Below are 16,238 nucleotides of genomic sequence, written 5' to 3' on the forward strand. Positions count from 1 at the left end.
TACAAAAAAAATATAAGCAAAGCTCACTATCTTAAAAAATGATTTTATTTTTTTCATGTTGCATGAGACAATTTGTCTCATGCAACACACAAAAAAGTGGGTAGGTCCCACCAAAAAAATAAAAAATGGGTCTCACCCACTTTTTTGTGTGTTGCATGAGACAAAATTTTTCATGCAACATGAGAGAAATAAAACCCCTTAACAAAATAGGTAAAAACTAAAAACTGGATGAAACATTATAATTTGGTTTTATAATAAAATATATATTATATTCACTGTCGAGGCACGTACGTGTAAGTCAAACTGTTATAAACTTTTGCAAGAGCATTCAACATTATGTAATCCATTATACCCTTGGCACAAGTTCCTGATCCACCACCAATTTCATAAATCTGATTGCATATTAGAGGATAGTATCAACTACTAATTTAAGTAATAACAAGTAGAGTAAATATCTTTTTTTGGTCCTCAGCAAATTTCATAATACCCGCTTTAGTCCCTAGTAAATAAAAAGGCCCATCGTGGTCTTTAAGAAATTCAAAATAGACCCATTTTAGTCCTTTTAGGGACTAATATGGGTCTTTTTTGAATTTGTGAGGGACCACGATTTCAACTAAATGGGCCAATTTTGAATTTTTTAGGGACCGCAATGGGCCTTTTTATTTGCTAGGGACTAAAGCGGACATCGTGAAATTTGTTGAGGACAAAAAAAGATTTTTTAGGGACCACAATGGGCCTTTCTATTTGCTAAGGACTAAAGCGAACATCGTGAAATTTGTTGAGGACCAAAAAAGATATTTACTCTAAAAAGTAACAGACTATATACGAGATACATTTATGATGCTTACTAATGTTTATCAAAAAGAAAATTAGGCATGATAAAGAAGAATATTAAACAGATTGTAGATAGAAAACAGACATGAAACATACTTATATAGAACTGAAACATTAACTCATAAGTGGAAAAGTTCAGAATAGCAGCATAATGGAGAGCAATAACATTCGTTATTAAGAATGAACTAACACCAGAAGAAAGAGAACATTGGAATTGGAAATTTTCATTCATTATATACTTCATGTTACAATCACTATTGCTCACTGTACAGGAAAAAGTGAATTAAATCTTGTTTTGTCTCCTGCAAAATATCACTGGCATCAATTGGCCATTTGATGTAAAAAAGAAGAGAAAAGATCACCAATGCCCTTGTAGTTTACTCTAGAATCACTTATGTCCCTGTGGTTTGCAAAAGGGTATGTTTTTTTATCACATATGCCCCTGTGGTTTTTTATTTTTTTACAAAGCATAGGGGCATATGCGATAAAAAAAGTTGCATATATGATTTTGAAGCAAACCACAAGGGAATAGATGATTTTGAAGCAAACCACAGGGGCATTGGTGAAATTTTCCCAAAAAAGAAACCAGCTGATGGGGGAAAATGGACATTTCTCATGGCACTTTGGGCTCTTCGAACCATTTCCAGACAGTTAGCAAACCAGTCTCATCTCTGGTAAAGACAAGCACAACCCTATCTAGACCTATCTGTAATGACCGAACATCTTTTTGCAAAAATAGCCTACCTCTTTCTGAAAACCTGTAAATGTAGACATGGTAAGGGGCTGCAACATTTTCCCAACACAAAAACATAACCATGACAGTTACAGAAGAAAAAAAAAGGATGCAAATTTAAGTATACTTACGATGGCAATTCATACATGCGAACTGAATTGTCTCTGCAAGATCAATACAGTATGGGCTTGGCTTTTGCATCAGTCATCCCACAAAGTGCAAGAACACCCTATAACAAAAAAAAAATATTGATTGTGTGAATCAACTAACTCCATGGCCATTATAAAAAAAAATTCATCTTGATTTCCACAAATGAAAATACAACTAAATGATATTTGATATAGAATCAAAAATTTACTTATGCACAAGATGTTATCATGGTAACGCAACATACATTTTCCTCTGTGTGTGTATATGTTACTTCCAAAGTTCCCTCCTTAGTGAAACCCCAGACCTTAATTGTGCAGTCGAATGAACTTGATAACAAATACTGCTCCCAACAAATAAGGGATGTGACTACCTCAGTATGTCCATTGAATGTCCTTTCACACTGCAATGTATCAAGGTCCCACACCTGAAGAAAACAAGATAACAAATAATTCTTTCAAACAAGCTACCATGTAGAAACAAGCAACAAGCAATTGTGGCTAACAATGGAAAACAACATACCACCTAAGATTTATAATGACAAACATATATAAAACCATCTATAAGAAAACACATCATAATGTCAGTTTGAACATCACACAACATAAAGACCAAGAACATTTTAGCAATGTCCACATCAATATGAAGAACTGACCATCAAACATTTTTAAATTTGTGAATATGTAGTCTAGTGAAATCACTTCTTTTTAACAAAATCCACATGGAGCAATCCATGCATTTTGACATTATTTGATTCATTTTTTTAGTCTTACTCATTTATTAATTATTATAATTAATATAATTAAAAAATATGTATGTATTAGAAGTTAATAAATATCCACATTAATACTAATTAAAAGATAATATAAACCGTAAATTAAATAACTAACCAAGTTACTATCCATCAAATGAATATTAATAATATAAATGAAATATTATAAAAAACATATTCATTAATATTCATAATAAATATTTATCCAATATTTTAATTATTATACAAATATTGTTAAAATATTACACTTCAGTTATTTTTACAAAGTACAATTATTAATAAATTTATAATATGCATATATTAATAAAAAAATAGAAAGTCCTCACTGCCAGACTATAGACATACCTTTATGCTATGGTCCATGGCCCTTGAGTAGAGCATATTCCGACCAACACTAAGACAAACCACAACTTCAGTGTGGCCTCTTAGTGACGCAATCAATTCAAAGGGGGTCTTACTTTCAGAGCTGCCTCTCCATGCAGAGATTACACCATCCTGCAATTTAAATCATCATGTAACCCTTGTGTGCACCCAAGAGAGTTGTTTGCTAAGCAGAATTAGAGTTCGTTCGTCATATATTTTAAGCACTGAAAAATCATTTTGATGTTTCTAATTAAAACTTATAATTGAAATCAGTTTCCTTATTAAATCAGAGTGTACTTTCAAAATTTCTTAACTTGCTGAAAATATTAATTTCTGGCAGACGTTTCTGTCTTGAAAAATTCGTGTAAAATCCAGTTTTCAAAATTCCATTGTAACGTTTACATAATCTGAAAATAGACACGTGGGGCTTCGCGTGCATATAAAATATAAGCGAATCGGAGGTCTGTAGCCGCACTAAATATAACTCGCAAAGTGCTCGCAAGACTGTTTAAAACCAACACTTAAATAAACGTCAGAAATTATTTTCGCAACACGTTTATAGAATTTGTTTCCAAAATATTTGCTGATCATAAAAGTCTTAAAACAGCAATAAAATCATAATCCAACAATAATCCAAACTACTCAGCTTAATACAGTCATCCAACAAATAAACAGCAAAAGTCCAGACAACAGCACATAACAGTAGATATCCATATAATCCTGTCCTCATATGCTCTTCCGTCCTCCTGCCATTTTGTAAAAATAGCAGCCCCAAAGGGGTGAGAAAAATCCCAGTAGTGTGGCAACAAAACCAGTAATGCAACAGTACTAACTAAATACAGAATTACAAAGCAGTCACATCATCAGTTCAAATCCGTCAAATACTAATCATAATCATATTGCGTATATAACGCCAGAAGTACTGATAATATTGCGCATATAACGCCAAGAGTACTGATCATATTGCGTATATAACGCCAGAAGTGTACGTTCATAGCACTAAGGTGCACGTATCACTAACAGACACAGCGGATATTCCTGGGTGGCTCCAACAGAAGGATTCCAACTATGACTTATGCGGACGGAAGCCAAGTGTCCCATACCCTGGTACCGAAGGGATGCTTACATGATGCGTGCTCAAACGTATGCATACTTCTCATAATTATTTTCAGATGTCAACATGAAACTCATGCATGTATGCTATGTCATGGATCACACATGAACATACAGTTAAAAATCATGAATGTGTATGCATGACTAGATAATAATCAAGATACATATATCTCATGGATTCAAATATCAGAATGTTGTATAACAATTATTCTCCACAATAGAATATCCAGCATATTATATCCATGAGCAGAATACGAATATCGTATACAGAATTTAGATCCAAAGCATGAGAGCAACAGTTCACAATCCATGTATTAGCCAGCAGTCACAAAAGGTAATGCCACCAGACACTTACCTCACACCTCACAATTAATTTACCAAGCAACAGTGAAATAATCCAAGTCTCACAAAATATGCGCACCTATATATATATAAGTGCAATCCAATCAGAATACGTTCTAAGCTATTCCTTATAAATTATCAACGAGTTTCCAAGCTTAAGGGCTCTTGTACACATTCGGACATCAAGGTTCTTTTCCCAAAAATATACTGACTTCAAATTAATCTTTACCAACGTTTATCAGCGAGGATTTCTTAAGGTTTCCAACTAAGGCAGAATCACTTTTGATGCAAGAATCTACTCAAGTTTTAATTCATATAATTTCTACTTCTCTACTCATAGGATGCGCAAAAGAAAGTCTATTTGGCATGCTGTATATTTAATTTGAATAGGACTTAGCTCATACCAAAGTTTACCAAGACAGAACCGATTTATATCTAAACAAAACATCAAGGATAGTTAATTCCAAAACTCATCTACTCCATTTATGGTGCGCTACTAGGGGTCTAAGCATGCAATCCTCTTTATTTAGACTCATGACAAGTTTTAGGTACACTAACTCACAACCAAACAACCCCAAATTTTATTAAAAGATCATTTCAAAGTTTATTTCCTTTATGCTTTCAAACTAGGGTCCAAGGACATAAAATGGCAGAATCTAAAGCATATAAAATAACCAAGAGAGCTACTTCCTAAGCATGCCTCACGATTTGAACAGAGGAAAGAAGGAGGGGTTTTGTGCCTACCTCTCATGCAAGCACACAAGGGAACACCAAACATAATAAGGAGCAACTCCCCCGCTTTCTAGGCTCCACGAACGCAGCAACTCAGCCCTCCAAAAAGTGGCTGTGCGCACCAAGGAGAAAAAAGGATTTTCTAGAGTTCAATCCTACATACAAAGCAACTTTTCCATCAACCCGCGTGGGAGAGGAAAATAATGAAAATGAGGAATTTCTATACCTCTAGTATGCAGAATCTCGGCTGGACAGGGAAGGGAAGAAGAAGCGCTGAACTATCTTTGCTTTTTTCTCATGGAGCTCACGGTTCTAGCATGATGAGGGGGAAGGAAGGGAAGATGATAGGAGCAACTCGGTTGAGGGTGTTGTATGGTGAATGGTCACGGTTTTGGGAGGAAAGAAAGAGATGAATGTAGTGAATAATGTTGGAGGTCTTTTTTGTGTTATTCCCAATTGATATGTACGGCCTACAAGGAATGAGAGGGGGAAACCAACTTGTTTCTGATTCTGAGATTAATTATCCTATTCAAAGTCTCAACTATACAGCGCCTAGGATGGGAGGAGAGGAATGGTATTGTGAAGGGGTAAGGTGAAAATGTGCTTTTGCTTTAGGCCAATGGAAGCACATGCAAGCTGCCCTCTCCCATTCATTGGTTGCATGTAGAGGCAATAAACTGATTTGGTTTTAGTTAGTCACACAAGCAATCAGAATCAGAATTTCAACTCTACCTATACGCACAAGAGAGGAGCAAGGGAGATGTGATTTTCAACCAATGAGCTTACATGCAAACTGATTTCTCTTTCCTAATTGGTTGCATGCTTAATAAAACTGAATTGGGGTTGTCCAAGATAACAAGCAAATCAGAATTATTTCTCTAAGTTATGCGCATGAAGGGAATACAAAGTAGATGAGGTTTTGCCATGTGGAACTCCTAGACCACTAATGGACAACCTTGTGATTTTTCTAGGATAAGGTGTGAGAGCTTATAAGAGGTTAAGGCTACACATACTCCCCACTTAAGGGTATAAAGGCGTCGACCATATAGAGGGGTTGGGTTCTAGAATTCACATTCACATGCTCTCCTACCTTGTGAATTAGCTCATGCACTATTATTTATGTACCCTCCAATTATTAGCTAAGGGTTTATTCTTTGTAATAAAATTAATCATTTACTTTTAATGAGTACACATATAATTCTAAGTGGTATTATTCTTTCTATATATAATAATCAAATTATTCCTATACTCATAACTAGAATTTCACATGCCTAAAATAGGTACTCACCTCCCATGTCAATACAAATAGTTCCTTCATTTAATTTAACTCCATCCTAAAGCAAACATTTATATAATCCGAAGGCAAGTACTCTACCACATTCCCAATTGCAATTTAAATAGATTCCTAATTAGACGGGATGTTACAGCCGACCTATCATTCATCCGAGATCTTTGTCTCACACCCAAGCTTCGCCGCCTCCTTCTTACCCAAGGAGTGTCCCTTGTTACTCTTGTGTTTTCTTGAGTTCAAGACTTGTCGAGCAAGGTTGTGACTCTTTGGCCGAGTCTACGTTGGCTACTTGCTGGCATGGAGATAAATCTATTTGTGCGTCAGGAGGCGCAGATGATCCTATTGCAATTTCTGATATGTCATCATCGTCATCATCTAGTGATTCTTCTGATAGCCTTTGTGACTCAGGTATTCTGACTCTTTCCTGATTCATGCATTTCCTTGTTTTTAGGATTTATGGCATCCCCTCCTCCAGAGGTAGTAGAAGAGTCGAGTTCCACCGAGTCGAGTTCCACCGAGTCGAGTCCCCCACATCCCTCGCCTTCTTTAACAGCCCAGTTTCCCTGGGTTACTCATGAAGTTTTGAGTACTATTTCAGAGATCGGTTCGGACGACGTTGCGGCCCTCTTTATATGGGGGAGTTAGAGAATTTCGACATAGTCCCTCCTCAAAAAGATGAACCCGTCTGCTCTAGTGGGAGGTCAAGAGAGCCCCATTTCTTTTTCTTTTTTCGAGATGTCGTGAGGCAACTCGGCGTCCGCTTCCCCTTGACGGATTTTCAGATTGATGTTCTGAATCACCTTCAAATAGCTCCCACCCAGCTTCACCCCAATGGTTGGGGTTTTATCAAAGCCTTTGAGCGCTTCTGCTTATATCTTGCTATTCCTGCTTCTGTATGTGTATTCTTTTTCTTTTTTTCAAGTGCTTACCCCTCGGACTGGTCAGGAACCGGCCGACCGAAAATGGTGGGTTACCATTCGAGGTATCCCCAAGCGTAAACTTTTTCAGGTCTATACTGATTCTTTTAAAAATTTTAAAGACAAGTTCTTTAAAGTTTCTGCCCATCCCGGCAAGAGTGTTTGGTTTGTTGACACCTCTCGTGTCGAGGATGGTGAGGGAAAATTTCCTTTGCACTGGTCTTCTGACCATTATCAACTTCCCTCATCTAGTTACCGTTTCCAAGTTACCGAGTTGGGTTCGTCTGATATTGACAGTGCCATTGCTATTGGCACGTACCTTCTGTCGCATAAGCATGCTAGTGTCGCATCTCTTCTGTTCAAGTCCCAGGAGGAACTTAATGTTGAATTAAGTGTGGATTATTTCCTGCAACTCTATGCTTGCATATTGGTGGTGTTGCCTTTCATACTAATTTCTTATTATTTCTCTTTTGCAGTACCTGACATGGATAACTAACAAAATGATCCTCCTAGTTGGTTGGTCGCGCTGAACCAAACCAAGGCGGGTTCCACCGGGTTGACGAAGAAGAGGAAGGCGGCTAAGTTGTCTCAAGGCAATCTTGGTAAGACCAAGGATTCGTCAACGGGTGCTCCAGCCACGATCAGTGCCAAAGAGAAGTCGAATGCTGCTGATGTTCGTGCTTCCTCTGGCGCTCGTCAAACCCCGAAAGCCCCTCGTCCTCCAACACCTGAACTTGTTAAGCATATGGTATGGCAAGGCAAAACAAATAGTACTCTCCGGGATGCAGTGTGCGCCCCCGAGTCCTTCTACAACTCATCCTCTCTTACCATGGCCCAAGTTAAAGAAGTGGAGGAATTGGAGCAATTGATGTTGTTTGAAGATGGTCGGGTTGGCCAGACCCTTGCTCATTCTTAAGCAAAAGTATCTGCGTTCATTAAGTGAAGCATATGCATCCCAGGAGGAGAAGGCTAAGACATATGCTGAGCTGCTGAAGGTGAAGGATGATTTGTCCGCTTTAAAAAAGGACTATGATGACACCACCGCCAAGCTGACCCAGATTAAGGCTGAATACGGGAAGTTTCGAGATGAAAAGGCTGTTGAGGCCGTAAGGATGCATGACTTCCGGAGGATGTACGAAAAGATGGAGAATAAGCTGAAGGAAGCTGAGCGTACTGCTCAACTCTACCAAGGTGAACTTGAGAAATCGGTCACCGGGTCCTTCTATAATGCCCTGAATCAACTCCAAGTACTGAATCCGAAAGTTCCTTTGAACCTGGTCGGCTTGAATGCTCGCGCTTATGTTAGCAATGGCCTAATCATTTCTCCCGCTGCCGTCTCTCCTTCCCGTGTATCAGTTACCGAACCCGAGAAAGGTGCTACCGCTGAAGATGGTGAGGAGGCAATTAACCAACCCGGAAAGGAAGTTGAGGCGGCCAATCCATCCGACAAGGAGGTTTCAGTATCGGAAGATCCTCCTACTAGCCAGACAACATGAAGGGCCGGAATGCCGATTGGACTTGTAATTTCTTGGGGTCTTTGGGCCCCTTTTGGGTTGATTCCGAATATTAGCGGTTTATTCCGGTTTTTAATTTTGCTTTCTAAGCATTTTATTTTTCCTTCCATATCCTGCTTTAAGATTTGCCGTTTTGCATTTATAATTTCCGAGTTCACCATAGATGCATTTATCAAGGTATTCATATCTTCATAACCCGATATGTCGTTACGGAACCGCATTTGCTTTTGTCAAAAAGCTAGTTTTTTTTTGCATTGTCTGAGTGTATAACTTAGTCTTTTTGGCGTACATTGTACCCCTAGTCTGAGTTGCCCATTCGGCGTGTTACTCGGATTGTAAGTCGGGTTAAGCTTACATCCATAACCCGGTTTTCTCCAATTATGTAAGTAATCTTATCAAAGTGGAGTTCCGATTTTACTGGATGGAATTCCAATTTTAATAGATGTATTTAACCCGCGCATATTACGAGTTTTATACCAAATCTACTTCATTATTCTACGTCGCTTATTGGGTTAAGCATGCAACCCAATTTAGCGTGCTAAACCCGTGCATCATACGAGTTCTTTATTTATGACCTGGTCGAGGTCAAAGCATTGTACGGATTCCGCTTTATGTCATTGTCAATGACGCATGTTTGTTTAACTTACTCGCTCGGGTAAGTCTGAATAATGGATCTCGTCTTTGTTGACTTAACCATTTAATTGAATTTGAATTTCATAATTCAACTTTATCTAAGGTAAAAAAAATATTGCCATGTGTCCCTTTTGGTATCTTAACCAAAATGGGGAACATTTCGACCTGATCAGAGTCATTATGAAAAATTGTATTTAGACCTCGCATTTTGTATTGATGCATCGAAAATAGACAAGAATAGATCTTTAGAAAGAAAAATTCCTCATTTATTGATATCAAATTGCGAACTACATGAATTTGCCGGCATATTCGGCTTTAATTAAATCCCTAATAGAGGAAAATATAATTAAATAGTACTGCAAGTTGGGGAAGGTGGATCCCGGATTTAGCTGTAGTATATCTTCAGCTTATCCGCATTCCAGGTTCTCTTGATTCCTTTGCCTTCTATTGTTTCTAGGACGTAAGCTCCTTTCCCGAGCTTCTCTTTAACCCGATACAGGCCTTCCCAGTTTGCAGCGAACTTTCCATCTCTGGCGTTTTTATTGCCAATATCTGCTCTACTGAGTACCAAGTCATTTTTCTCAAAGATTCTTGGTCTCACTTTCATATTTTACTTTGTCGCTGTTTGTTGTTTAGTCATCATGTTTCGGCAGTGAGCTGCAACCCTAGCTTCGTCTACAAGATCTAACTCTTCAGTAAGCATTTTATTGTTTTGTTGTTCGCCTTGTTCAAGACTATTCAGTCTTCTCCAAGAGGGTTCTCCAACCTCCACCGGAATCATGGCTTCACATCCATACGTTAGTCTGTAAGGGGTTTCCCGTGTTGCAGTCTGGGTACTTGTTCTGTAACCTCAAAGGACAAAGTATAGCTGTTGAACCCAGCTTTCTTCAACATCGAACATTCGCTTTTTGAGACCATTCATAATCACTTTGTTGGCTGCTTCGGTATGCCCATTCGATTGTGGGTGTTCCACCGATGCGAAGCGATGTGTGACTTGTAGGTCTTTCATTAGCTGCTGGAATCTCTTGTCAGCAAACTGTGTTCCATTATCAGTGACCACCTCGGCTGGGATTCTGAATCTGGAGACAATGTTCCGTTCAAAGAACCTTTGCACTCTAGCTGAGGTGATTGTGGTGACTGGTTCTGCTTCTATCCACTTTGTGAAATAATCCACAGCCACAATCAGCCACTTAAGTTGTCCCTAAGTAGCTTTGAAGGGTCCCAGTAAATCCATTCCCCATTTGAAGAAGGGCCATGGAGCCGAGATGCTTTTCAGCTATTCAGGTGGTGGTGAAAGGATTAACTTGGCATGTTTCTGACAGCTGTCACATTTCTTGACGTGTTCTTTAGAGTCTACCCCCATTGTCGACCAGTAATAGCCTGCTCTAAGGGCCTTTCTAGCCAAGGCTTTTTCTCCCATGTGATGGTCGTTGATTCCTTCATGCATCTCGGTGAGGACATATTCTACTCCATCCGAGCTCAAGCATTTTAGCATGGGGTTGTGCAAACCCTTTCTAAATAGCTGGTCATCCACAATTGTGTATTATGCCGCATCTCGGACCAGCTTTCTAGCTTCCAGATGATCTTCTGGCAATATTCCTTTCTCCAGGTAATTTACTATAGGTTTCCTCCAGTCATGTGTTGAGGTTATCACCATCACACAACTCGGCATTGTTATGATTTGTTGAACCACAATTCTGTGGTTACCCGGACTTTTGGTGCTTGCTAATTTTGACAAGATGTCAGCTCGGCTATTGTCCCCTCGAGAGATGTGAGTAACCCGCACCTCATCAAAGTCGGCCATCTTTTCTTGCACTCTACTTAGGTACTTCATTAGCAAAGGACCTTTAGCCTGGTACTTTCCTTCTATTAGTGAAGTTACCAGCTGCGAGTCACTGAAGATTTGAATATTTCTAGCTCCATGTTCTTTAGCCTGCATCAACCCGGCTATCAGAGCTTCATATTCGACTTGATTATTTGAAGTTGGGAACCCCAAGTTCAAGGAATGTTCAATTGTTACTCCTTCTGGGCTTTCTAATATGATTCCAGCCCCACTTCCTTTATTGTTGGAGGATCCATCCACATAGACCTTCCATTTATCACCGAATTCCTCATGTTCCGGGTTTACAGGCGTCAGTTCCATTATGAAGTCGGCCAGAGCTTGTAACTTGATGGCTTTCCGACTTTCATATGTTATGTCGTATTCACTGAGTTCAATTGCCCAGTTGGTCATTCTTCCTACCAGGTCCGGCTTATGCAACAGCTTCCCTATAGGCTGATTGGTCCTGACAATTATTTGATGCCTTTGAAAGTATGGTCGTAACCTCCTGGCCGTGACCAACAAAGCAAAGGCCACATTTTCTAACTTTTTATATCTGACCTCTGCACCTTGTAAAGCTCTACTGACAAAATAAATCGGCTCTTGGCCTTCATTAGTTTCTTTGATCAGAACAACACTTATTGCCTCCTTCCCCACAGCCAGATACAGGATTAGAATGTCTCCTGGGTTTGGCTTTGAGAGCACTGGCGGAGTTGCTAAGCATTTCTTGACTTTCTCGAACGCGTCTTGACACGCCGGGTTCCACCCTTCAATTGCTTCCTTCTTTAATAGTTTAAAGAATGGGAGGGCATTTTCAGCAGACTTTGGCAGGAACCGGGTTAGTGCAGCTAATCGTCCGGTTAACTGTTGAACCTCCTTTTTGTTTTGGTGTACTTTCATATCAAGTACTGCCTTGCATTTGTCAGGGTTCGCTTCAATTCCTCTATGGGTTAGCAAGAAACCCAAGAACTTCCCTGCCAGAACTCCGAACGCACACTTTGCCGGGTTTAGGCATATTTGATATTTCCTGAGTTTTTGAAAAGTTTGCTCAAGATCCTGGACATGGTTTGCGATATCAAAAGACTTGACAATCATATCGTCAATGTATACCTCCACATTTTTGCCCAGCTGATCTTTAAACACCCTATTCATCATCCTTTGATAAGTTGTCCCTGAGTTTTTAAGCCAAAATGGCATTACATTGTAGCAGTTGTTAGCCTTTTCAGCAATAAAGGCAGTTTTTTCTTGATCTCCTGGGTACATTGGAATCTGATTGTAACCAGAATATGCATCCATGAATGACAGCAATTGAAATCCAGCCGAATTGTCTACCAGTTGGTCTATGTTGGGCATGGGGTAGGAGTCTTTTGGGCATACCTTGTTCAGGTCCGTATAATCGGTACAGACTCTCCACTTCCCATTTGATTTTTTCACCATCACCACGTTTTCCAGCCACGTTGTATATTGTATTTCTCGAATGAACCCCACCTCTAGTAATTCCTTCACGTGTTCTTCCAGGACTTGTTTCCTTTTGGGACCCAGTTTCCTTTTCTTTTGAGAACCGGTGAGGATCCGGGATAGACTGCCAATTTGTGGCAGCAGAAGGCAGGGTCTACCCCCGGGATCTCTGATGATCTCCATGCAAACACATCCGTGTTGTTTTCAAGGAACCGATTCAACTCTTGCTTGATAGGAATGTCTATGGTCTTACCAATTCGTGTAAATTGACCGGGTTCTTTCCCCAATGCAAGATCTTCTAATTCACCATCGGGCTCAGGTCTCGGGATTACTTCTTCTCTCATGTCTAGTTCAACCAAGTTGATCGACTTACTTGAGTGTTGGGGAGTTGTGTTTTTGCCGAGTTTGTCTCCTGGGCGAATCCGGGGTGGACTCGAATACCCGCCTTCGATTTCTTAGACTGTGTCAAAGTAGCAACCCCTGGATTCCTTCTGATCTCCAGCAATAGTGATTATTTCATTCTTGCTACTCACAATTTTTATCTTCTGGTGCTTTGTAGAAACCAGCATGTCCCACTGGTGTATGGTTGGTCTTCCCAGAATTATATTATATTCTGACGGAAAATCAGCCACGATGAACCTAACCCGTTCTGATTTGAACGCTTCTTTGGTTCCTAAGGTTAACCTGAGGTCGATGTAGCCTTTAGGAGGTGTATGCTCTCCATTAAAAGCTATCAGATTCGTCTTCCATGGTTTGAGGTCTTCCTCATCCAGGTTCATCTTTTTGTAAGCGTGCCAGAGTATGATGTCGGCACAACTCCCAACATCCCCGAAGATCTTCCTAACCCGGCATCACACCATGCATGTCCTCTTTTGTGAAATACAAAAGGGGAGGGTCCGGCTTGGTCAGGTCTTCCTTGAATTTAGGACGGTCTCGAATAGAGAGTACCTCTTTCAAGTATTTTCTTCTGGCACTCACAGTGTCTCCTCCACCCCCCATGACTCCACTAATTACATTACAATCAAATTCCGCTTTCGGAAACTCATCACGGTTGGAATCGTTTTTTTGATTCCTTTCCTCCTTGTTTTTCTTTTCCGGAGCCAGGCTTTTACTTCTATTTCTGTTCCCCGCCTTCCTTTTGTTGTTTTTGGACCCTTGGGTTTTGATCACGTATTGACGCAATCGTCCATCACTCACAAATTTCTCCACCGCATCTCGAAGATCGCAACATTGATCAGTTGTGTGGCCCGGCCCATCATCGAAGGAACATTATTTGGACTTATCCAAACCTCCTCTTTCAAATATAGGTCGGGGTCTGTCCACCTTCTTCATTTACGTCATTGCTACTTCCCTCCAGATTTTAGAGCGCGACGCATTCAACGGCGTATACTTGTCATATCTTCCAACCCAATCCTTCATGTCTGGGACTCTGGCGCGTGGGTCTTTTTTCTTATTGTCTACCCGTTCTTTCCCCTTTGGGGCTGGACTCCTCCTTCTCGGGCTAACTCTTTTGCCCTCTTCAGATTATGCATTTGCAATCTCTATTTGCTCCAGTTCGAGATATTTCTTCGAACGAGTTCTGAATTCCTCCAACGTCCTCACCGGGTCCTTGTAGACCGACCTGGCTAGCCTCGAAGCACCATCCAAACCAGCCACAATGAGGTGTACGTGGACATTCTCTTGCAACCCGGGGACCTGCAATGCAGCACCTTTGAACCGATTAAGATATTTTTAGAGGGTTTCTCCGGGTTGTTGTCGTATCTTTCTGAGAGCCAACTCGGATTTGGGATGCTTTTTGCTGGTTGCAAAGTTTAAGAAGAATTTTTGTCCGAATTCCTCGAATGAGCCTATGAAATTAGCAGGAAGAGTTGAAAACCACGCCTGAGTTGCCCCAGTCAAGGTTATGGCGAATATCCGGGATATGAGGGGTTCGTCAATTCCTCGGATATACATTTCCATGTCGAAAGCGTCTATATGGACTTGTGGATCTTGACTCCCATCGTACTTTGGCAGACGTGCCGAGTCGAAGTCCTCCGGGAAGGGAGCGTTCAATATTTCACCAGTAAAAGGGTTGTTGTTGTACTGCTCCCTACTGTATTTCCTTCTGTATCCGCCGGGTTCCACACGTCCTCGGACGATCTGAGCATTCTGGTCATGATGAGTCTTATTCCGGTCCTCATGGCCATTGGCCTATGCCAGATGGTTTTGAGCATTTTGGCCCTCTGCAGCCCCGTTCCCTGGATTTGGGTTTGCTGCATTCGCCGGTGTCTGAGATGTCATCCTCAACCTGGACATGGTCATAGTCCACGTTGTTTTCGATCTGGTTCTGAGGCTGATTTACCTCTTCCAGGACCGAATCCAACTGTTGATTCTAGTTCTGGGGTGGCTGTTGGCTACTACTCCTTATCTGGATTGCCATCCTTTGTCAGGTTAGTGGGGACTTCCAATTCAATGAAGATGAATTCCCCACAGACGGCGCCAGTGTTCTGTCCTTGAGACAGAGATGTCCAGCCCAATAGGCTGGTGCGTTTATCTTGGATCTAGTGCCCTCTCCAAAGTATCTATTAATGAGATACCCTTAAGTCAAGCAGATCACTGTGCACAGAATAATATAACAGCGTTAGCCAATGGGGTGTGTGTGTGCGCATAGTAACAGCATAACAGTAAAAGAGAGTCTATCTTACCTTTAGGGTTTACCTTGTATTTATAGAGATTACCTGTGGGTAGTGTGGATGGGCCTTTGGTGCCTCTGGTGAGGGCCCAGGACTGCTTGCTATGCTGTCGTATTAGGATTAGTATCCTTGATTGATATATGTATCGTAGGGATCTATAAGCCCACTATGTTCCCTTCAGGGATGAGTCACTGTATGGATAATACCCTTAACACAGGTACAGACCAGGCTAAGAGGTATTTTGCCCAGTATAACAAGCAATCAACAATAGATAAGTAAGAAATAGTATGACTCAAAGTAAATGCGCAAAATAACGATACATTAGATCCCCTTGGTGTGCCCAACGGGGATATTTATAGGGAGGTTGTATGAGCCTCCAACGGGTTGGTGAGGAGGGGGTCAACCCTTCTTGGGGTCCGCTCTTGATAGCAGATGACGTGGGGCGTGACAGGCGCTGCTATGATAGCAGTGATGCCCATGGTGGTGTCAGGTATTTCAAACGGGGGCAGTTCCCTTTAACGACATCTGGGGCGACTGCCTTTGGGGGTTGGGGTCCCGAAATGGGACATTTCGGTGCTTCCCCTAGGACGCGTCGCAGCGTTGGTGGATGGGAGGGTCCACGTCCGCTCTTAGTGTTGGTGCCAAGTTACGGTCTTTGGGCGTCTCTTGGCTGGTGTCGCCGAGGTACCCGGTTTAGGGCGTCACGCTGACCAGTTTGGGCGTCATCCTGACTAGTATCGTCTAGGAAAAGGATCTGGGCGTCACACGAACTGGTGTCGCCAAGGTTCCAATTTAGGGTGTCACACTGACTGGTGTCGCCAAGGTAAAGAGTTAGGTACCCATCCTCTTACATTCCGCAAAGGGTGTTTTGTCTTTCTGACACATGGGATGTCTCTTC

General features: G+C 41.0%; 1 protein-coding gene across 1 annotated transcript; it reads right to left on the reverse strand.

The window, feature by feature from the left end:
* Positions 1–1,447: 1,447 nt before the first annotated feature.
* On the reverse strand, positions 1,448–6,760 carry LOC133289155 (zinc finger CCCH domain-containing protein 48-like). The gene is made up of 5 exons (XM_061487025.1): positions 6,617–6,760; positions 2,832–2,981; positions 1,962–2,141; positions 1,747–1,796; positions 1,448–1,592 (listed from the first exon to the last, which is right to left on the reverse strand). The coding sequence occupies exons 1-5, from the start codon at positions 6,758–6,760 to the stop codon at positions 1,448–1,450; spliced, it is 669 nt and encodes a 222-aa protein (XP_061343009.1).
* Between the last annotated feature and the right edge of the window lie 9,478 nt (positions 6,761–16,238).

This window comes from Gastrolobium bilobum, unplaced genomic scaffold (genome assembly GCF_033153095.1).
Source record: "Gastrolobium bilobum isolate Gb01-03AN ecotype WA unplaced genomic scaffold, APGP_CSIRO_Gbil_v1 utg36104, whole genome shotgun sequence".
Taxonomy (NCBI): Eukaryota; Viridiplantae; Streptophyta; class Magnoliopsida; order Fabales; family Fabaceae; genus Gastrolobium; species Gastrolobium bilobum.

Excerpts from the sequence above, each read along its gene's own strand:
- LOC133289155 (XM_061487025.1), bottom strand. The coding sequence starts at position 6,760 with ATGAATCAGGAAAGAGTCAGAATACCTGAGTCACAAAGGCTATCAGAA. Across the intron at positions 2,982-6,616 it reads ATTTATCTCCATGCCAGCAA|GATGGTGTAATCTCTGCATG; the intron begins GTAGCCAACGTA and ends TTTAAATTGCAG. Across the intron at positions 1,797-1,961 it reads ATACACACACAGAGGAAAAT|GGTGTTCTTGCACTTTGTGG; the intron begins GTATGTTGCGTT and ends TTTTTGTTATAG.